This window comes from Bidens hawaiensis, unplaced genomic scaffold (genome assembly GCF_021521415.1).
Source record: "Bidens hawaiensis isolate Kalapana, Puna unplaced genomic scaffold, B.hawaiensis_p1.1 tig00010132_1, whole genome shotgun sequence".
Classification (NCBI taxonomy): domain Eukaryota; kingdom Viridiplantae; phylum Streptophyta; class Magnoliopsida; order Asterales; family Asteraceae; genus Bidens; species Bidens hawaiensis.
Genome location: NW_027491767.1, coordinates 319,120 through 341,973, shown reverse-complemented (window position 1 = coordinate 341,973; position 22,854 = coordinate 319,120). Strand labels below are relative to the sequence as shown.

General features: G+C 33.7%; 2 protein-coding genes across 2 annotated transcripts; one reads left to right on the top strand and one right to left on the bottom strand.

Moving 5' to 3' along the window:
- Nucleotides 1-1,596: 1,596 nt before the first annotated feature.
- Nucleotides 1,597-6,016, top strand: LOC143534365 (WD-40 repeat-containing protein MSI4-like). Its single transcript, XM_077028869.1, has 15 exons — nt 1,597-1,779; nt 2,751-2,814; nt 2,899-2,985; nt 3,097-3,159; nt 3,413-3,478; nt 3,573-3,647; nt 3,760-3,835; nt 3,945-4,137; nt 4,355-4,436; nt 4,678-4,751; nt 4,854-4,965; nt 5,058-5,132; nt 5,246-5,313; nt 5,570-5,669; nt 5,760-6,016. Exons 1-15 carry the CDS (start codon nt 1,640-1,642, stop codon nt 5,856-5,858), a joined length of 1,374 nt encoding a protein of 457 aa, XP_076884984.1. The 5' UTR covers nt 1,597-1,639; the 3' UTR covers nt 5,859-6,016.
- A 13,650-nt stretch (nt 6,017-19,666) lies between these two features.
- On the bottom strand, nt 19,667-22,778 carry LOC143534342 (protein FAR1-RELATED SEQUENCE 5-like). Its single transcript, XM_077028851.1, has 5 exons — nt 22,646-22,778; nt 21,591-22,398; nt 21,262-21,523; nt 20,403-20,972; nt 19,667-20,308 (listed from the first exon to the last, which is right to left on the bottom strand). Exons 1-5 carry the CDS (start codon nt 22,776-22,778, stop codon nt 19,667-19,669), a joined length of 2,415 nt encoding a protein of 804 aa, XP_076884966.1.
- Between the last annotated feature and the right edge of the window lie 76 nt (nt 22,779-22,854).

The following is a 22,854-nucleotide window of genomic DNA, read 5'->3' as shown; positions in this document are numbered from 1 at the left end:
CAAAAAGACAAAAATGCCCTCACATGCGTCTCACGTGAGGGCATTTAACTGAGTTTTTCTAACCCAGTTAGCGTAAAGGACATAACGTGTAGAAAAAAAAAGTTTAAAGGACACCGCCTGCAAGGAAAGGACACGAACCGTATTTAATATATTTTATAGTGTTTTTTTTAATCTTTTTGAACGTTTTTTTTTCTTTTATCAATGGTAAAATGAATATTTCACACTCACTTAACGGATAAAGTTAACTGTCATCCATGGCAATAAGTGTCATTGTTATGAAAGTTGAACCATAGAAACAAATGAGTAGTAAATTGTAAACCTTTAAGAGCAAATTTGTAATTAGTGAATTATGGGGATCAAGCATGTAAGAACCCAAAACCACAAGGACCAACCAAGTAATTAGCCAAAATATAATACGGCATGAAAGAAATTATTAATCAATTTATGATACATGAAAAAAAATTAGATTACTAAAGAGTTGAATTCAAATATTAGAGATATAAACAGGTTGATCTTAAGTTTTTTAGGCTTGAGCTCGACTCATTTTGAGTTATATATCTATTGCTCGAGCTCGATTCGTTTTTTATCTATCAATTATTATACTTATATTTATTGCATTTTAGTTTTAACAAATATCTCTATATGTGCGTTGCGACGGAGTAGGTAAATGCATTATGGTAAAAATCTTGTGAAAAAATTTGCATTCCCAAAGTTGAGAGACTAAAATGTAAGTAGTGAAGCTAAAGTTGAGGGGCCAAAGACGATGGTTACAAGCATGTATGATCGACTAATCCATTGGTGTTAGAATTTGCAGAATCACCGTCATGGCCATCTTGTTTATGAAATACATAGCCAGGACTCTCGTATTAGAACATGTGAGCTCTAAACACGCATATCAGACCGTCTGATTTGCTCATGCTTGATAAATAATTTTCCTTTTAATTATTTTGTGTCATTAAACTTTTGTCCTATTATATTTTATCACATGCTATGCCACTATACAAGCGATCCCCACTCGTGGCTTGATTGAGGCTTGGATTCTCCCGGCAATATTCAAGTTTAATTCTTGCTTGTACCATTTTATATGAACAATTGAGTTTGGCTTTGTGTAAAAATTGTCAGTTCAAATCCCGATTTACCCAGGTTTTCGTCCCACCGTTTGTTACGTCACATAGTTCTGCTCTCTGTCAAGTGGCAGCCGATGGTATGATCTCCTGAGGAACACACAAGCCAAACTCCGAAGCCAACGTGGCCCAGTTAAGACAACAGAGTCTACCCGGAGTGGTGGCCTAACTAGAGGTGCACAAACCCGGTATTTTCAAGAACCGGAACCAGGTATAGTTATTTGAGCGGGTTTTTTCCAGGTTTCGGGTAGGGCCAGGTCGGGTATTGACGGGGTAAATGTGGACCCATTCCAGAGAGAATACCAATACCAGATCATACTCGCAGGTAGATATGTGTAGAAACCGGTTCTAGATCAGTTCCGGAATCAAATATCATGTAATAATAATAATTTTTTTTCCTAAAAGAACAACAATAATAACATAGACAAGTTCATTTATTATTCAGACGTATATAAAAACAAAACTTACATACATTCGTGTGTATCTCTCATAGCAGTGGAGCTTGAGTGACAAAAATGAAGGATCGAGTAGGTGGCGGGAAACAACAGCAGCAGCCGTCGGTGAACGAACGGTACTCACAGTGGAAGTCACTCGTACCGGTTCTCTACGACTGGCTCGCTAATCACAATCTCGTCTGGCCTTCTCTTTCCTGCCGGTTAGTATCGTACATTCTAGGGTTTTGTTTTGTTTTACAATTTCAGTTGCTGTTTAATTTAAGCTGCCGTTTGTTGCTTAAATTCATTAACTGTAGCTGCATTTTGTTAGATGTGTATGATAATATTGTTGAAACTTACTTTGGTTAGGGTTTAGGGTTTATGGTTTAGGTATGGTGTGTTCATGGTTAGGTTTGGTTATTAGCTGAAACTGAAATTAAAGTTATCGGTTAGTTTATTTTGTTAACCAATTGGTTTTCGGTTAAGTGGTTAGGTTTATTTGGTTAGTTTGTCGGTTTGGTTCGGTTAGTTTTGCTTACAGATACATGAAATGGAGGTACTGTATATATACATGAAATGTAGGTACAAATACTTGAAATGAAGGTATAAACACATGCAATGGTGGTATGAATACGTAAAATTATGGTGGTTTAAATACTTGAAATGGAGGTATAAATAGTTAAATACACGAGGTAGAGTTATAAATACATGAAATCGAGGTATATATACATGAAATGGAGGTATAAAACTATACATACATGGAGTGGATGTATAAATACATGAAATCGGCGTATATATGAAATAAATGAAACAGACATATAAAAGCTAGAAATATATGAAAATATGAATGGTTCGTTTCGGTTAATTTCGGTCAAAAGATCACTGATTTTCGGTTACTCGGTTTTTGGTTAGTTTGGTTTTCGGATAATTTCTGTTTGGTTTCGTCGGTTTTCGGTTAACGGTTTGGTTATTGTTCACCCCTGCCCCTGGTAGAGTAACTAAAACTTTGATTATTTTTTGTTGATATGACAGAGGGCAGGTGATTATTAATTCCCAATATTGTTTTAGGGCATAAATTTTTCCCTTGTAATGAAATGTGGATAAAGCGTGTACTGATTTTGAAATTTTATAAGTTTTATTTTTAGTTGGGTTAATTGCATGCTACTCACATTGGCTATTGTTTTGTTAATAGATGGGGGCCACTGATAGAGCAAGCTACTTACAAGAATCGCCAACGACTCTACCTTTCGGAACAGGTGTAATATTAGAAGTTTTAATTACCAGATATAAGCTGTTTTCTATTTGTTGTCCTATTTAATCATCCTCAAATGTTTTTACAGACTGATGGAAGTGTTCCAAACACACTCGTGATTGCAAATTGTGAAATTGTCAAACCAAGAGTTGCAGCTGCTGAACACATAGCACAGGTGAGTTACAGTGATCTGAAGTGGTTTGTTTTTTTCTCACACAAGGATGAATTCTTGATTTCTAATTTTTGTGAAATTATTTATTTAATGACTGTGTTTGACTTGTTGTAGTTCAATGAAGAAGCACGGTCTCCCTTCGTTAAGAAGTTTAAAACCATTATCCATCCTGGAGAGGTAATAATCCTTGCAATCTGATCATTTTAAAAGATAATACATAATATGACCAAAAGGACATTGTTGTGAAATATGAATATAGGTTATTTTGAGAAGGGAGTAAAAGTCCTTCAAACTTGGTTCTTTATTTCAAATTATATTGTAATCGTTTTTATTGTGTTAATTTGAACTCTAAAACTATTTTATCAGATGCACTTGTTTCTCCATCTACTTATCATATATGTTTATTTGATGTTCACTATTATTTGTGAAGGTAAATCGCATCAGGGAGCTTCCTCAGAACAGCAAAATTGTAGCTACACACACAGACAGTCCTGATGTATGCATTGAATCTCCTTTTTTATCCATATTTAGTTAGTTTTTATAGTTGAATCAATATATTTTATAATTCGTCCTTTTCCCCTTCAAACCAGGTTCTTATCTGGGATGTTGAAGCTCAACCCAATCGCCATGCTGTCTTGGGAGCCACAGAGTCCCACCCTGATCTGGTGAGTCGAACTGTAACCCGATTGACTCATTTACTCATGGAACGGGTCAAAGGCATTTTTTCTCAACTTTAAAGGCAAAAAGTTCATATTTTTTATATTCTTTACCTTGCAGATCTTGACTGGTCATCAAGAAAATGCTGAGTTTGCTCTTGCTATGTGCCAAACTGAACCTTTTGTACTATCTGGAGGTGATGTACTGCAACTAGATTTTATGTTTTGTTTTGCTAAACCAAAGTTTTAGTTATAATAACAAGTTTAGTTAATAGTTAATTTAATTTGTTGTTTTGGTTGTGACAGGCAAGGATAAATCAGTTGTGTTGTGGAGTATTCATGATCATATCTCGACTTTGGCAACAGATTCTGATGCCGGTGGTAAAAGCCCAAAGGCTACTGATGATAAACCACCTACTGAGAGCCCTAAAATTCAAGCAAGAGGTGTTTTCCAAGGGCATGACGATACTGTTGAAGATGTGCAATTTTGCCCAACTAGGTATGTCACAGTTTTTCTTTCTAACGTGAACATGATTTCTTTTATCCATATTGGTGGCAATCTCGGCCCGTTTACTTGTGTATGGGTTGATGCCGGTTGAGCTTTATCTCTACTAGGCCAACCTGGTAGCTAAAAAGAATTAAATTAAAATGAAGTTGGTTTTACGGTTACAACCTGCTAACAGAAATTTTATTTATTTGTTATCTATGTTATGAAGTGCACAAGAGTTCTGTAGTGTTGGTGATGATTCTTGTCTTATTCTATGGGATGCAAGAACCGGGTCTTCTCCAGTTGTCAAGGTAATTATCACACTTGTTATATAGGATTTCAACTAGTTCGTTTGTTTGTCTGTTATGGTAATCTTGTGTCGTATTTTTCTGGAACATGGGTTATATAGAATATACAAAGATATATGCGTGTATACACAAGTAACACAACAAAAGCTAGTGATTTGTGCTTTTCTCCTATCCTAAAGTACCATATATGAACTAAATGTATCCCATGTATAAACTTAAGGTTAGTTTATATGATTATTTGCAGGTTGAGAAAGCTCATAACGCTGATCTCCATTGTGTTGACTGGAACCCAATTGATGACAACTTAATCTTAACAGGGTAAAACACATATATGTTATATTATGCTGATTTAGTTACTAGTTTACTACATAAGATCGTATATTGACATTCACTAAAATATTTGAATATATTTCTTTTCAGGTCGGCTGATAACACTGTTCGTTTGTTTGATCGTCGAAATCTCACTTCTAATGGGGTTGGATCACCTGTCCACGTATTTGCTAATCACAATGCTGCAGTTCTTTGCGTACAGGTATTAACATTTTGGAGCCTTTTTTTCTTTTTGTTTTTTACACCGTTCTCACTATAGTACATTATTCATGGAGTTAAATAAATATATTTCAGTGGTCTCCCGATAAATCGTCTATCTTTGGAAGTTCAGCCGAGGATGGTGTGTTGAACATTTGGGATCACAATAAGGTGGGAAGCTGTATATAACTCTTCATGGTTAATTAAGTTTTATTTACATTTAAGGTCTTCTATTTGAAGGATAAAAAGAGCATTTATATGTAAACATGTTCTTTTAAATACAGATCGGTGAACGCTCTGGCCCAGCCTCTAAATTCGCACCGGGCTTACTGTTCCGTCACTCTGGCCACAGGTACAAAGTGTTGTTTTTCTTAGCATTTGATAGAGATTGCAATAATGGGCCGGTCGGGTAACCGATCAAACATGTAAATATTAAGTTCGGATCAAAACCGTTAGGACACCCACCCAAGAGTTGCACTAATAATAAACGTATTACATATGATAATAAAATCTATGCTTAATGGTGTCTTTGACCGTTTAATTTCAATATATTACTTTCAATTGCATTTATACAAATCAAATCAATGGTGTGTATCCTACGATCGCAGGGATAAGGTGGTTGATTTTCACTGGAACTCACATGATCCATGGACAATTGTCAGTGTGTCTGATGATGGTGAAAGTACTGGTGGCGGTGGTACACTACAGGTAGGGTCTTGCTATATAATTTAATAACAATGACTGATTTTATATGATAACCGTGTACTTAATTATTTTATTTGATGACTGTATTTGTAGATATGGAGGATGATTGATTTGATTTATAGACCACAAGAGGAGGTTATCGACGAGCTGGAGAAGTTCAAGTCACACATCCTCACTTGTTCAACTCCGTAGGGCGGAACTTTAGATTCTGTAAGCGTGATATGGTGTTGCTGTACTTTGAAGTTTCGTTGTAGTGTTGGGATTTGAAACTTGTACTTTTGTGTGTTAGACTCATGTGGTAGGAAAGACGGATTCACTTGTTAACGTAAGGGCAGTATTGGAACCAGAAATTCAATGCAGGTTGGTGCTCGTTCATGAGTGGGTCGTGAGTTCAGTATTAGATCATCTGCAACGTGAGGGCTTACGGGCCTGCCATCTCAGCATTGCACCATAGACCCTTCTTGTCTCTTGTTTCACGACCGTCCTTGTCTCTTTCCTTTCACATGAACATGCTTTCATTTTAAGCTCACACGTCCCGATTTTGTATAGCTGTTAAAATGTGATCTTATTATTAATATTATTATAATTAGTAGTAGTTTTTATATAACTGTTAAACTTTGATTTCCTTTATTTTGCTTCATTCACATGTACTTAGAGCCGAGGGTCTCTCTGGAAGCCACCTCTCTATTCCTTTGGATAGAGGTACGGTGTGCCTACATCCCACCCTCCCCAGACCCTACTTATAGCTTTGCTATCGGTGGGATTTTACTGGGCATGATTGATTGATTGACGTCCCGATTTTGTGTTTCCAACAAATATTGCTGTAGAGTTTTTTTCGTCCAAACATGAGCGCCTGAGCGGACTAGACTGTATTTTATGGGCGTTAATCATGTGTCGCCATGTGCTCTAATACGAGAGTTCCTGACTATGCATTTTGTAAACAAGGTCTTCCGGACAGTGTTTCCGCAACTTCAACACAGGTGGGCTAATCGAGCGTACATGATTGTAAGTTTGTAACCGGTCTTTGGGCCCTCAACTTTAGCTTCACTATTTACGTTTTAGTCTCTCAAACTTTGGGAATGAAACTTTTTTCACAAAACATTTACCATAATGCGTTTACCCATTCCGTCGCGACGCCCAAATAGAGATATATGTTAGAATTAAAATGCAATGAATAAGTATAAAGTATAAGTAAAATAATTGATAGACAAAAAAACAAGCCGAGCTCGATCATTACATGTATAACTCGAAATGAGTTGAGCTCGAGTCTATAAAAACACAGGGTAAGCTTGTTTACATCTATAATATTTGTAATCAGCTCTTTAATTATCTGAGTTGCATTATAAATTGGTTAATTGCTTGGTTGGTCCCTATGATTTTGGGTTCTTGCATTCTTGATTCCCATAGTTCCCTAATTACAAACTTGCTTTTAAAGGTTTACAATTTACTAATTTGTTTTTATGGGTCAGTTTTCAAAACAATAACACTCATTGTTATGGATGATAGTTGACTTTATTCTTTAAGTGAGTGTGAAATGTCCATTTTACCATTGATAAAAGACAAAAACAATTAAAAAAAACTTAAAAAAAAACATGTTATAAAAAATATTAAATAATTAAATACCCACTACACCACCCACCTTCATCTTCAACTTCCACCCTTACCCACCACTAGATCTCAGCCACCAGTGGTCGTTTGGTGTGTGATGTTCTGGGACTATCGAAAAACGGTAATGGTGGTTGAAGATGAACAAGTAAGGTTGTGTGGGGCCCACATGGATTTAATATTTATTATTATTAAACTTAATTTTTTTATCTTCAAGAGTAAATAAGTAATTTAATATGTATTTAACTGAAGTTTCAACGACATTAGCTACTAAGGACCACATATGTTACGAAAAATTTAAATATTAACTAGGACCACCAACCGTGTAACTATTATTATACTACGAGGAGCACACTTGAAAATATGCAAACCACAACACCAACCAAACAATTAAAACTTACGAAAAGAAGACCTTTTAACATTTTTCAAGAAAGTTATCCCAAAAGTCACACTCTCTCTGCATGCTTATTGTTTCCCAGGTAAAATGCATTAATATTATTCATCGATTTTTCTTTCTTTTAGTTATTTTGCTGGAATATCATTTTACTATAATGTTGATATCTTCACCACCATGTTTTAGTAGATGATTCTAGTATCAACTTTTGCATGTTTATATTTAGTTGCATTATAAAAGAATCTATCTCTGTATAGTATATGTATGTATTTATGTATACATTTGATCTATTTTTATGTTCTAAGGGGGTGTTTGGGATTCTTTATGAAACCATTTTATAACTTTTCAATAAGTTAATAAGTTACAAAACTGTAACTTATTAACTTTTACGTCTCACTTAAAAAACAATCCCAAACACCCCTTAAAGCTCATTCCAAATACGAGCATTCTCAACCCGTTCTCTAAAAATATGGGAGTGAGATTTGCAAACTATATGGTATGACCAGTGGTTGTGAGTAGAAATTAAAGAGAGAATGTTATACGAGAAAGTTAAATTTGGAATCTCACTGTTCATGCAGTATAATTTTTTAATATTTTCTGAAAGTGGCTGTGAGTGGAGAAAAGAGAATAATTGAACTGAAAATGCAGTGATTTTTAGTATAATTATATGATATATATATGAATAATGTGATTTATTGCAACATAAAATCAGCAACATTTGGTAAGTTTTTTTTTTTTTTTTTCTCAGAAAGTTTTGACTGGTGGTGAAATTTTGCGAAAAAAATGAATAAGGAAAACAAGAAGGTGGCTGGAGATCAAAGTGGTCATATCATCAGTGTGACTGTGAAAGCAAAGGATAAAAATGAAGTGTTGTTTAGAATCAGGCGAAGCACGCAATTTAAAAGGCTGATGGATGCATATTGTAACAGGCAGTCATTTGACCTTAACTCCATTAAGTTTTTGTTCAATGGATGTCATATTCGAGCCGAGCAGACCCCTCATGAGTTGGATATGGAGGATGGCGATGCGATTGATACTGTATTAATAGATGTATCTCATGACTTGCATAGTGAGGGTGATTTTAATATGTTTTCACATGACATGATAAACGGTTCAGGCGGAAATGGTATGTTTCTAGATAATTAGTTTATGCATAAGTGGAACTTAAGCTTCATCATGTGTTCATGTCTTGTACTCTTATCAGTTCCAAGTTTAACTTAATTTACGCAATCAATGATCATGTGAATGTATGCTTTTAATCTCTTGTTTCGCACTCGCGCTTTCTGATATAGTGCTTGTAAATATGTAAGTTTGCTAGTTGCTGATTTGACTTGTTTAGTTGTTTTAGATTTAGTTTATAAATAAGTTTGTGCTACATATATAGGTGGTGTCATGCTTGAGCAGGCTGCAATTAAAACTCTTCTGAAAACTGTTTTCCAGGTACATACATCATCTAGCCCTATATAGGGATGGTATTCTCTAAGAACCCAAAAATAATTAACAACTAAAAGAACCCATCCTATCCATTGATTTACATATCTGCTGTTAATAAGATCAGTGGCATGTTTGTAATTATAAATCAAACTGAATATTATTTATTTAATCTGGTAAGGGTAATATCGTCAAAAAAATTTATATACATGTGTTTGTATCCATGATATTTTTGAATTCTATTAGGGTTGATTCCAAAAACAGAGAAGACGATCAGTTTATCACCCCGATTGTTATGTAAATTGAAATTGAAATTCAAATTCGTATCCCCTTATCCCTAATTATACAGATTAGGAGTAATAAATATTCATCCAAATGGAAGTCGATTTCCACCAGTTAACTCATCGTAGGTTGGTCATCTGCAACATTGAATTTAGAGTAATCAAATTTAATTGCTTCATTATTTATTTTTTGTATTAGATTTTTGTCTTATCAATTGCTTTATTATTAATTTTATGCATAAGATTTCAGTATATTTCAATTATATTATCATAGCCATTACGTTGACTTATATATATGATAGTGTAAAGTTCAATTGCGATTCAATTGAGTTGTTAGGAAGTAGATTTGATTTGCAATGTAAACCAGGACATCAGTAGCTTTAAATTTTTTCAGTAGCTTTATTGTTATGAGATTTGCTTGTATTAATTAAAATATGGCTGAGTCTAGTATATTTTGCACGCGTGTAAGTTTTTGTGAATTATAAGGAATGTTATAAAATTTATATCGGTGTAAATTATAAAAATTATAGATGTCAATGTTAATATTATGGGATTTGCTTGTATTATTTAAAATATGGCTTAGTCTAGTATATTTTGCACGCGTGTAAGTTTTTGTGAAATACAGATATCAATGTTAATGTCAATGATATGGCTGAGTTTGTATATATTTTTTAATATGTTGATATACACAGGTGTATGTCATGTAAATTATAGATGTCAATGTTAAAATTATGGGTTCAATTTAATGTTTATTATCATGTGTTTCGGTTGTCAAAGTATCATCTAATATTGTTTTATCATGTGTGTAGGAAAAGCTACTGAGATATAGGGAAAAGTAATAAAAGATCTTTGAAAAGATCATCCATATTAATTGGAGATGAGAACAAAAATGATGGTAATGATCTGTTATTGTATTATTATTAGTAACACATTTTTAGATTTTGTAAATTATGGACTCAAATCCAACATGTTGTGTTAATGTGTACAGACTTTGTCATTGATAATCGTTCATGGATAGATAGTATGCAAAAACAAAGCCAAGGTATGTTACGTTTTCGTTAGTATGTTAAGTTTTAAGAAGTGTAAAGTTTTTGGTAATTGTTTGTAGTGAGTGAGTCTAAAAGGATAAAAAGGTCTGCTTCACCTTTAATGGTGTAAATGTAGATCATAATAAAGGTTAGAAAGTTACTTTGTTTGAATTTTATATATATCAAAATCAAGGGATATAAATATAAAATAAATTTTACATATAATGCTTACTTTGTTTGATTGGCTAATTATTGGATGTAGTGAGTGATTCAAAAAGGAGGAAGGTGACTGCTACAAATATGAGTTCTGTAAAATTTGAGGAGATCGACGGTAATAAAGTTGTTTACATTGCGTGAATATTTCATATAAAAATAGTAGGAATTATGACGTTTAACAGGTATTATCTTTCTATTTCAATGTCTTAGCTGGTGCTGGTACGGGTACAAGGAACAAGGTGTGACAACCCCAAATATAGGGCTATTTTTTATTTAATATAGATACCGAACATAGTGTTGGTCGAACCGAACCGTATGTCGATAGGCTTGGCCAAATAAAAACAAAACGAACAAGCACTAGTTTAACCGAAACGAACCCGAGCCCGATAACTCGAAAGTTTTAAGAAACATTCCAAGAATTATTTAATCATACCGGTTATCCAAAACATATAACTCAAACACCAAACGACATTCTATGTTATGTCCGGTGACCGAATAAAATGAAACAAAAACCAATAAACGAGAATCGTGATTTGTAAAACAATCACCTACAATATATTACCCATGATTTTTATACAAAGACTAGCCCCATTGTTAATTATCTAGAACATTTTATGTATAATAATAATAATAATAATAATAACAAAAGATATTATATACCAAAAATCAAAACAAATCTCCTGCAGCCCAATTAAATCTGCTAACCATCTCTGCCCCCATTCACGTTCCACCAATTCTCTTCCCCAATCAGAGCCTGTGCATGCCTTCAGTATCCAAGAAATTCTCTAATCAAATCTTTCCCTCTTCTCAATTTAAATCAATGTTATCATCTTTATTCTCACAACATCTTCAAGTAAACTATCTGTTATCTGCTTCTCTCTCTGACTCTCTGCTGAAGATTCTGAACCAGCCAAGAAACATCCATAATCTGGTAATCTAGTGTTCTATTATTATTCTATTCCGATTCTGAACCCCATTCGATTGTTGCTAATATTCTGGTCCCTCACAGCAGCCATATTCTTCCGTGTGTCTCGCTGTCTTGCTGGTGGAATCAGTCCAGAAGCAAGGAATCCGGTTGCTCGTGAAACCCTAACACGCACCAGGTACCACCACAGCCAATATTCGTTTCTGTTTGTATATTATTCTAAGTTTTGGCTCTGTGTTAAACCCGCATGTTAAACCGTGAACAAATAAGAAAATAACCTTGCTTTAAATTTATCTAAACAATGTTAATAAACAGATTAATAAATCAGATTCAGAGCAATAGGAGAGTAAATTTCTGAATAAATTAGAAATTATAAACAAAAACCTTGTTTTTAAACAAAACGGGCCAAGAAACCCGAACCTTAAAACTTCGTTTACATAATAACCGGAATCTGCAGAATCTATAACTGGTCTGGAACCTTAAAAATCGCGCATCATGCAGTCCCAAAACCATGGCCAAAATAATGGCCATTCGGTTATTCGTTTAAAGTCAAACTAGTTCAAAATCCGAGCAAAAATGCGATTTGTAACTTCTGAACTGTTAGCACAGGTTCCAGAAGTTTAAAAGTATTTGATTTTTGTCATTAAACGGAAAAATAACCAAACCCAAAAGCTAACAATAAAACCGTTCGGTAACTCGTTTAATAGATAAACTAGTTTGAAAACCGCACCAACAAGTGACCATCTTAGCTTCTAAATTTTAACATAATTTCCGGAAGTTTAAAAACAGTAAAAATAAGCCCAATAAGCTGCACAAGTTCAGCCCCGGAAAGTAACATCAACCGTATATTAAAAACCGTTATAAAACCCGTATTTTATAACTCGTTTAACTAAGAAATAAGCCCGTAAACCTAAACAAGATTATGACATTATTGTACAGCTTTAAAAATGATATTTTGAAAAATAATAAGCTGGCCCAAATCTGTCTTCCGCGAAACCTCGCATTAAAAATCGAACTAGAAGCCAAACGGGCCGAAACCGAGTTCGTTAGCATTAATACAGCCAAGGTTATGTTTTTAAAACCTATGTAATGTAAAAACAACTTATTTTTATGTATCAAAACTGGTCTTAAGTGGTTTGGTGACCAAAAGTGGGTTTTCGTTTAAAAAGGGTATTTTTGGAACAAGGTATCAAGTTAAACCGTAACTTCCGAATATTATAAAACTGGACCTTTAAAACAGAAGCTTATAATTTTAAAAAGATAAATATAAGCTATGGAATGTTTAAGGGAAGTTGGATTTACAAAACAGGCCCGTTTACAAACTTTAAAGTATTGCTCGTTTAAAACCGAACGGGCCGGGTTTTAAGACTAAAACGTTTCAAAACTGTAAGACCCACATTTTTTTTCCAAAAAATTTTGTTTAAAATATTTAATATAAATGTATAAAAATATTTTAGGGAAAAAACACCACCTCTTTGGGGCAAGATTTGACATTTAACCGCTAGTTACGGCGAACTGACATAAACCGAACGGGCAGTTTCAAAACTACAATAATATGAACATTCTGAATATATTTTTTTACAGTAAGTATATTGTAATAAAGTCATAATTTTAGTGTTTACATATTTTCCTAAAATTTACCAAGTCTTAAACCCAGTTTTCACCAAAACGAATGCTAAACGAAAATACGGGAACTAAGTCCTTACATCACCAAACTTTCTGAAATCTCAGACCTGAAAATAATATGTTTTCATATACCCTAATATTCTGGAAAAATTGGAGTATTAATTATAAGGGAATTTGTTTACGAAAACCATATTTTAAAGGCTTGCCGTTAAAAACCGACAACACCGATAACCACCTGTGTTGTTAACTTTGAAAACCCGAGGGCTGATGTTTCCAATCAGAAATGATCATGCTACTGATGTGAACAAATTATATAGTTCTAATGGTCATACGGTAACCCGCAACAGAACATAAGGCCTGAACTTTCTAAATATAGAAACTTTATTAAAACGTGGTCAAGTAAAACGAGGTTATTAACATAATTAGTAGTTGAACTAAATACTTAAACACAAATCATCAACATTATAACTTATATAAGTCTAAACTTTCCATAAAAGGAAACTTTATCCACCAGGAACTTAACACTTGGGCCAACGCTTAGAATTAAATACTCGTTTCACCATTGAATCTTTATTGAGGTTAAAACTAGTTGAGTTAAGTATTTATAATTCGTTATTTACCATAGGAACCACCACTTTCGGGAAGTCAGTCGTTGATTTACTTGGAGCATTTGGTGAGTCTCGCGTGTAATCCCTTTTTACTTAAATTTTGGGAACTAGTACATACTTCTAAACTTTTTATATGGTATGGAACTATCGCGGTGTTTTACTGCTAAATTTTATCCCAACTTTTTACACAATCATTAGCCCGAGGAGATGGGCCGGAGGCTTGTATGGGTAGTACTATTTGGGAGACCCCCACGCACAGTGACCCTATGTTGGGTAAACCACACTGAGATTTGCGGATCGTTGCGGCATATAACCTACGTGTTTGATTATTGCTTTTAGCAGGGCGATAGTCTGGGACGGTATAACTTCTAGTATGAGTTGGGGGATACTTATGCTAGTTGCAGGTTTGATTGTGGACTTGATATGTGATATACCATGATGTGTCAACTTTATTATTATGTGTCTTAAACTCACGAGCTCGCCAACATTATGTTGACGTATTTTAGTATGTACTTTTCAGGTAACTTAGCCATTGGGGAAGGGAATGAGGTTACGCCTTAGTCGCCTTAGTGAACCGTAGAAGCCATGGTTTTCAAGAATAAAGTAATGTAGTCATGGAAGACTACTTGATAAATAAAGATGTAATCGTTAGATGACATCCTAGACTAATTAATGGTGCTATGCATCTAAGACAATTTATGGGTCATGGTTGACTCGTTTGCTGTAGTTGTATCTTTGAATTTGCAAACTCTTAGCATGTTATGAATTTCCTTTTAAGTTTATTTATTTTCCACTGCTCATGGTTGATACCAGTCGGTCACGACTAGCCCCCCCCCCCCCGGTCGGGTGTGACACAAGGCTCTTAAAAATATTAAGAGGGAAAAGAGTTTAAAAGCTCGTGTTTCTACCGGGTGTCGTAAACTTAACTTTAATAGTATAATATTGTGTTTTGTTAACATTATAAGCATTTGATTTATGTTGAATGATTACGTTATTACATATGCGAATATGTTATGTATGCATTCAATACGTATATGTAAAACAAAATTAAATATATTAGATTTAATAACAAAGATTTACGTTTACAGAATGTCTTTTTTTCTTATTTTGTTTCGTATTTTTACTGTGACAGGTGAAAGTGGTATGAAGATAAAGAAATTTAAATGTGAAAACGATGCAAAAGACTTGATTAAGAAGAAAATTAAGAAGAGTATCGGAAAAGGTAGTTAATTCAATATATAATTATGAATTTAGCTCTATTATTCTTTGTAAATTAATTGGAAAATATTAACATAATTCTATATGCGATGTTGTTCTTTGCAGGAAGTAAAGCAAAACATAATGTTGCGAGATATGTAAAATGGCGTGGGATAAAGACACGTTCATCACCTCACCAGCTAAATAGATGTATAGCTGGACTTAAAGAAAAACAAAAGTTAAAAATAATTGAAATGGGGTTTGGGAATTTACTATCATTTAAAGTGGACAGGATTCCTGCAAAATTGGGACATTTTGTGGTAGATAAGTTTGACCCAGCAGCATGGAAATAAGGATTGATGATGTTAAGATCAGTGTTGATAGTTATGCCATTCATACTATTTTGGGCTTACCGAATGCTTGTTTAGATATACTGTCACTAAAAAAAGGGAACGACAAGTCGAGCATACGTAAAAAATGGGAAGGAAGATATGAGAAAGAAAATATTTGTACTAAAATGATTGTTGACAACATACTAGAATCTGCAGATGATGATAGCATAATGTTTGTGTTAGAATTTTTAGTTCTTTTTTGCAACTCAATGTTTCAGATTCATGTAAACGGATGGTGCAAGCTTCATGTTTTGAGTTTTGTAGACGAAGAAACGGATTTTGCAGGCCTTAACTGGTGCAGGTACGGATTATCGTTGATGAAGAAGTGTAAGAAAAATTGGGATAGAGCAAGTACAAAATCATTTTTCTGTGGTCCTTTAACCATTTTAACGGTATGCATTGTATTTTAAACTTTTAGTTCATTATTTTTGGGTATCACATGTGAATTTGTTGATATTATTTTTGTTATGTTTATGTGTAGCCTCTATATGTCAACACTATGACATGCAAGTTAAATGATGAGTGTCAAGTTCAACCAATCAAGTATTGGACGTTCGAAAAACTTAGCAAGAGAGAAGCTGATGAGCTGAAGAGAGGAGGGTTTGGGCTAGGTGAAGTTCGTGAAGTATCTGATGATAGGCAGTTAGTTGCTGTTGATGTGAATCAAACGGACCATTTAAAGGTAAAAAAGCCTCCTACATTCTTATTTGAAATCACAACAATTGTTGGTTGGCATAATCATTTAGTAATAGTAAAATTATTATGGGTTTGGTTTGTATGTTTTTCACGGGTGTAATTTATATTAATTATAGATGCCAATTTTAATATAATGGGTTTGATTTCTGGTGCAATTTATGTTAATTATAGATGCAATCTGATGTATTGTCAAATTTACACTAGTGTATAATCATGTGAACCAGTTTAATATTAATCAATGTCTTGTGTAAATATGATGATTGAATTGTTAAAAATACAGGAGCATGTTGGGAAAATGATAGAGATTGTTGATTGTATTTTGAAGGATAGAAAATTATTTGAAAAGTTCGTTGTTGAGGCTAATAAGAAATATCCTGGAAATGAAGAGATAAGTGAGTTGATTGAAAAGTACAATGGTACTTGTATAAGGTTGGAAGGTGCTAAAGAAGATGGTAGCAATGAAAAGGGTATAAAACCCCAAAATAAAGAAGAAATGGATGATAATGAAGGAAAAGAGTATAGCGTACAAGACGGTAACATGCAATAGACCCAGTTTTTTGAAGACAATTACCAAGAAATTGAGGATAGTGTAAAAAAATATGATACCAGTTTGGTTGGTATAGATGCAGCAATTCCTACTTTTAGTTTAGGTCTCACACAAGGCTGTCCTTCTGTAGAGCCTGATAAAATAGGTTTGATTTCAAGTACTCCGAAATTGGATACCGCACCTCGTCGAGTAAGTCTTGTTAAAGTTGGTTTGTACAAGAGGAACCCAATAAGGTTGAGACATCTTCCAAGTAAATTACGGTCCCCGATATTTATTCGACCTATCGACATGAATAAAGGAGTTTCATCACAAGAGGCACGTATATGGAATTACTTGTCAAGTGGGAAGAGGATCGAACCGTGAGAATCTTATGATTAATATCTATAATTTTAGTGATTTTTACATTATAAATGTTTTAATAGTACACAAGTGTAAATTGATTTATGGTGCATATATAGGAATTGTACTAGTTATTTAAATATCAATGTGTAGGATTGGTGAGAACAGAGTTGATCAAGAAATGATGGAAGTGGCAAGGGATTTCGGGTATGGTTGTGACTAATAAATTATTTATATAAGTGTAAACTATATGACAACATCTTTTAATTTATGTTTTTGTAGCGATCAAATTTTTGAAACAAATTCTGGAATAGGCACGACAAGGTTTTTAATGATGTCGTTGTTACCGGAAGTTGAGATTGAGAGTAGTGTTATAGATTGTTGGGCTGCAGTACTAAACTATGAGGAGAGGCACCGAGGCTCAGAATTGTTACACAGGCTTTTTTGCCATTCATGTGTTATAGTAAGTTGTTATGTTCATTAATAACTCAAATACATTATGCGGTTATTGGTTTTTAAAAATATATATTTCTTTTTTTTTCTATTTCAGACAAGAGATATGCTTGATGGAAAGCGATTTGCATCTGCTGCCAGGATATCATTGCTTAGAACAAACATGTTAGCTATTGTTGATCGAGATCCTAGTCTATTGAATTTGAAGCCATATGACCTGGTTTTCTTTCCAATAGTTGAAAATCACCACTGGTACTTAATGTGCTTTGATTTGTGGCATTTGGCAATCATAGTGATAGATAACATGCATGAATCAAAAAGCCCAGTTGGATTAAAGGACGACAAGGATTTTGATAAAAAAGACACCCCTATGAAAGTGGTATGCTCAATTGTTAAATTTTGTGTATTTATTTATAAAATATTATAACAAACACTTTTTTACATATGTGTATAACTGTTTGCAGAAACACATGTTTGTGGACTACTTAAAATTTATTGGAAATGAGAAATGGTTAGCTTTGAATCAGGTCAGCCCGCATAAGTTAAAAATTGGTTGGGCAACTAAGAAAAACTACTTGGATTGTGGTGTATATGTCATGAGGCACATGGAAAAGTATAAGAGCAGTAAGGAGAAGAATTGGGATTGTGGATTCAAATATGAGAAGTCGGGACTGAAGTCACAAATAGCCGGGTTGAGGAAAAAATATGCTGCAAGGATATTGCTTTCAGATATCAACCTACATAAGGACGTCGTGACAAGGGGAGCGATTGAGCTAGATAACAAAGTCAAAGCACTAAGGACGGCAAAGTTGCTTAAGGGTTGCTCACAGTTAAATTAGGTGGTTTTGCTTAGCTTAAACGAGACGTTTGCATTATGTTTTTCCTTTATTTTGTGGTATGAATGTTTTTCTTTGGTTTTTTTTTGGTTGATTTTGTGGTACGAACAAAACTTGAATAAATGTTTTTCTTTGCTTTTGTTTGGTTGATTTTGTGGTATGAACGAAATTTAAATATGAATTTTTTTTCTTTGGTTTACATATATGTACATACTAAAACAAATATAATATTACCATATGTAACAATCTGGTTTACATATAGGCAAAAAATGTGAACAAAAATTTCATGGTTTGATATAAAATTTTCTGGGCATCTAAAATTTCTTTGGTTTTTGGTGTAACTTTTAATATTGTATATTGTAAATTTAATAATAACTCATAACTCAAATGTTATAAGCAATTATGCATATATGTAAAAAACCAAAATTGCATACATGTAAAATAATTTTACCACGAGATTCTTAATTATCCTCAGTAGTGATTTGTTACAAACTTTTAGTGCATACTTTTTTGGTTCTTGAACATAATGAACCTTTATGTAGACTCGACAAATCTGACCATCCCATTAAGCAAACCTTTACATACATGTAGCCTTTCGACTACATGTTCTGAGTTCTAGTCAACCTTTGACCAACGCTGCTTAGATCCACTGACCATAATTACTTCCTTTTCGACAACCAAAGGAAGAGTTTTCCCAATTTCTCTACTCAATAGTCAATAATTGAAGTGAAAATTTATTTTGAACACAAGCATTCATGTTGTCATCCGAACCAGAAGTTTTATCAGTTGAACCAACTGTAAGGTTATGATTTTTGCATACATGTAAAATAATGTTTTACATACATGCTTAAACTAAGATGTTGGGAAATAAAGCCATTATTCTTTTTCAAAAAATTCCTATTTTCACACTTGTTTTTTCTCTTTCTTAAAATCATTAAAATTTAGAAAAATCATACATACTAGTTACAAGTTACGTAAATTGTGAAAAAAATTGTTTTCTGTTTTTTGTTTTTTTTTTTAATTTTTTGGATGACTGTGTATATAAAAATAATTGCCCATTCAATTACATAAGTGTAGCTACCAAGTTACATATGTGTTCACGTAACCCTATATATAAGTAACTTTGAATTTGGTATTTCGGTGGATGCATATTCAAATCCCATTCTTTTCTTCAAATTCGGGTACACCGGGTCGGGTCCGGACTCGACTTTTTTGTGCACCTCTAGATGAAATACAAAATCCTAGTAACCTTAATACAATCCAGATAAAAAATGTCATAAATTTAAATATGCATAATAAACAATCAAAATCAAAAGTACACAAAATAAAAAGAAGTTTTAAACCGCAATCAAAATTAAAAGTACACAAAATAAAAGAAGTTTAAACTAGACCGTTCAACAAAACATGTTAATGTAAAAAAAGAACATCACTCAGAACCGCCATCATGTTCTTCAAAACTAGATTCATCATCAGTTTCGTTTTGGTTTTCTGCCTCTTCCTCTTTCTTCTTTGGACAATTTCTTATGTCATGATTAGCATATTTTCCACAATAACTGCATAAACGTTTTTTCTTCTTAGCCTTCTCCCGTGCACCGATTAGCCTGCGTTTCCCACTACCTTTGTTCTTAATACCTTTAGGGGCTGTAATACAAACCTGTTCAGGTTGAGATTGTTGAAGCAATTCTTCAATCATGGCTTTCTGGTTTCTATGGTTTGGGTTGTGTGGAAATTCTTCAAAAATTTCCTTATTCAGTTCCTTAATCTTTGTAACAAATGCATTAAGTCTTTCGTTTTGATCCCTTAAACGGCCCAAACACTTCTGCACATCATCAACAACCTCAATCCTAATCCTTGATTTTTCGTTGTTGTCAACCCCAATCCTATTTTCAATGCTATACACACTGTTTGGCAGCGCATAAGTGTCCCAATGCTTGGATATGTAATGATCTGGAATTTTGTCAATATTCTCCATTCTGAATACAGAAAACACATGACGACATAGATATCCAATACGTGTATACAACATGCACGAGCAGCTAACAGTCGTATCAATCAAATTGATGGAAACCTACATTGTTATATCCCGAGTACAAATTTATCATCAAAAAAGTATGTAAATATAAGAAAAAAAATATTCATGATTTATATACATATAACAATACCTTAAACCTCCCAACGAAACCAGATCTTTTGTCCTTGTGATGAATCAAATAAACTTTGGTATCATCTACAACTTCAGGAATACCTATCATACAGGATGTTGCACTTTTTATCATCTCTTTTTGAACCTTGAAAAAAATGTCCCGAGTGTATACATAACCAGCATGTTGTTCGATAGGAGTGTTAAGACGATAACGAGGAGTTGTTGTGATAGTTTTGTTCTGCAAAACTCTTTGCTTTTCCCGTTGTGTGCCCATTGATAATTCAAAACACAACATGAATTGTACAAGTGTGTTGGAAGGGCTAGAATTAACTTTAAAACTAGCATTGGAGCTCTCGCATCTGGACGTGGTCTTCATCAAACAACACATGGGTATATCCCTAAAATAACCAGGGACCCATTGTTCACGAATATCATACATTTGTTTAAGCCAATCGTGATCATTCAATTTAAATTTTGTCATTAGCGCTACCCATTTTCGCTCAAACGTAGGTGGGTCAATAAAGACATTCCAAACTAGCTTGTGTATACTTCTACGCAACTCTTCATTTTTTAATCGTTCCTTTGATACCTATAAAACATAATTAATGCAACTATACATTAGTATTCAAAATGTTAATTTAAAAAAGGTTAAAATAATATGTGAATTATTATTTCTCCTTATATGCACTGAATGTAAGTGAAAAAGAATGACACTTATGTAAACAATGATTACCATATGATTTTTAGAAAGTTTATAAATACGTAATAAGAAAAAAAAGACAGGTGCTATAAAAACTGCTTTCGTTCAATTAATTTAACAAAAATTAAATTTCTATGCTTATTTATAACTAGTATATACAGATACATATGTGTCTAACCTTCAAACGAAGTTTATCCATAATGTGCCACATACAAAGTCGATGAACAGATTTAGTTAAAACGATAGATATTGCTTGCTTCATTGCTGGATCTTGATCGCTTAAAACTAGTGTTGGTTGCTTATTACCATGAGCTTCAAGAAAAGACTCTAACAACCACTTGTATGATTCGATTGTTTCATTGTGTAACAAACCCGCACCAAACGTTACACACTTCTTGTGATGATCAACTCCAGTAAAAGGGACAAAAATCATGCCGTACCTGAAAAGCGAATTAAAAATTAAAAAAGTAAATACATTAATATAAAAGACCACATATAAAAACTTACATATTTGTTTTGTATGTGGCGTCAAATGCTAAAATATCGCCGAATGCGCTATAGTTGCATTTTGCAACGTCATCAGCCCAAAATAAAGATCGCAACTCGCCTTTGACAGCAACGTAAACAAAATAGTAATTATGTAAGTTCTTCATACGTCCGTTCATGGTATTTAACACCATCTGTGCATCTTTATCTCCTATGAAAGCTTTCACAATCCTTGAACTATTTGTGTACTCTACTTTTGTACCTCGAACCATGTGATGACCGCCCTTTAACGCAGATTGTATTCTGTAGGCTCTTGTCGCACCAATACTCACCAATCGAGCTTTGTGTATAAATTCATGGTCACTAAAATCCAACTGACGATAACTACGTGTTAAGTCCTTATTCTCATCAGCAACAAGACCATGATTATGACTTTCCACAAACTCGTATAATTGGAAGCTAGGGGTACCTTTTACAGCTTTTAGTCTTACACGTGCTTGGCAATCGGTAACCTTGTAGTTGATGCTACGTGGAGACTTTTTAATTAGTGTATCAATGTCTTTGCCACGATAAATACCTGCTCTGTTACAAAGGATATACCTATTAGTAATAACACCCTTATGTCTCTTGATAGTAGATAACCGTGTATCAAATCCAGCCTTATCCGCATACAACTTATACATTGTTTCAGCATCCTCCCATGTGGGATATATCCTACCCACAACTGGTTTAAGGTCATCGTCAACGTTGGGCAACCAATATCTTGTTCCATTAGGTGATGTGTATGACTGATTGTGTGATGAATTTTCATTATGACTTTCAAGCAAATCTACATTTAAGTGATAACATTTAATAATTGACATATATGCAAATAAATCAACAGATCACAAATTCTTTCTCAATATCAAAACAAATAGAATTTTATTGAATAGATAAAACTAGAGTTTAACATCAGAAAAGAAAACCCAAAGCTAAAATTTATTTAAATGGACAATTCCTAGCATCATGATAACCAAAACGACCACATTTGCTACAAAATCTTCTCGTCATCTTCATACGAAACAAAGTATTAATACCTCTTTGATCACCACGTTCTTCAACACCAACTTCTTCAACACCAACTTCTTCACCACCATCATTATCCATCAACTCTTCGTGAACAACCTGAATAGGTTCTTCAATTTGGCATTGAATTGGAATAATATCCATATTTGAATGTGTGCTCGAATCCATAACTACAAAAAACAAAGAATTAATAATTATCCTATTAATATATAAGAACCTT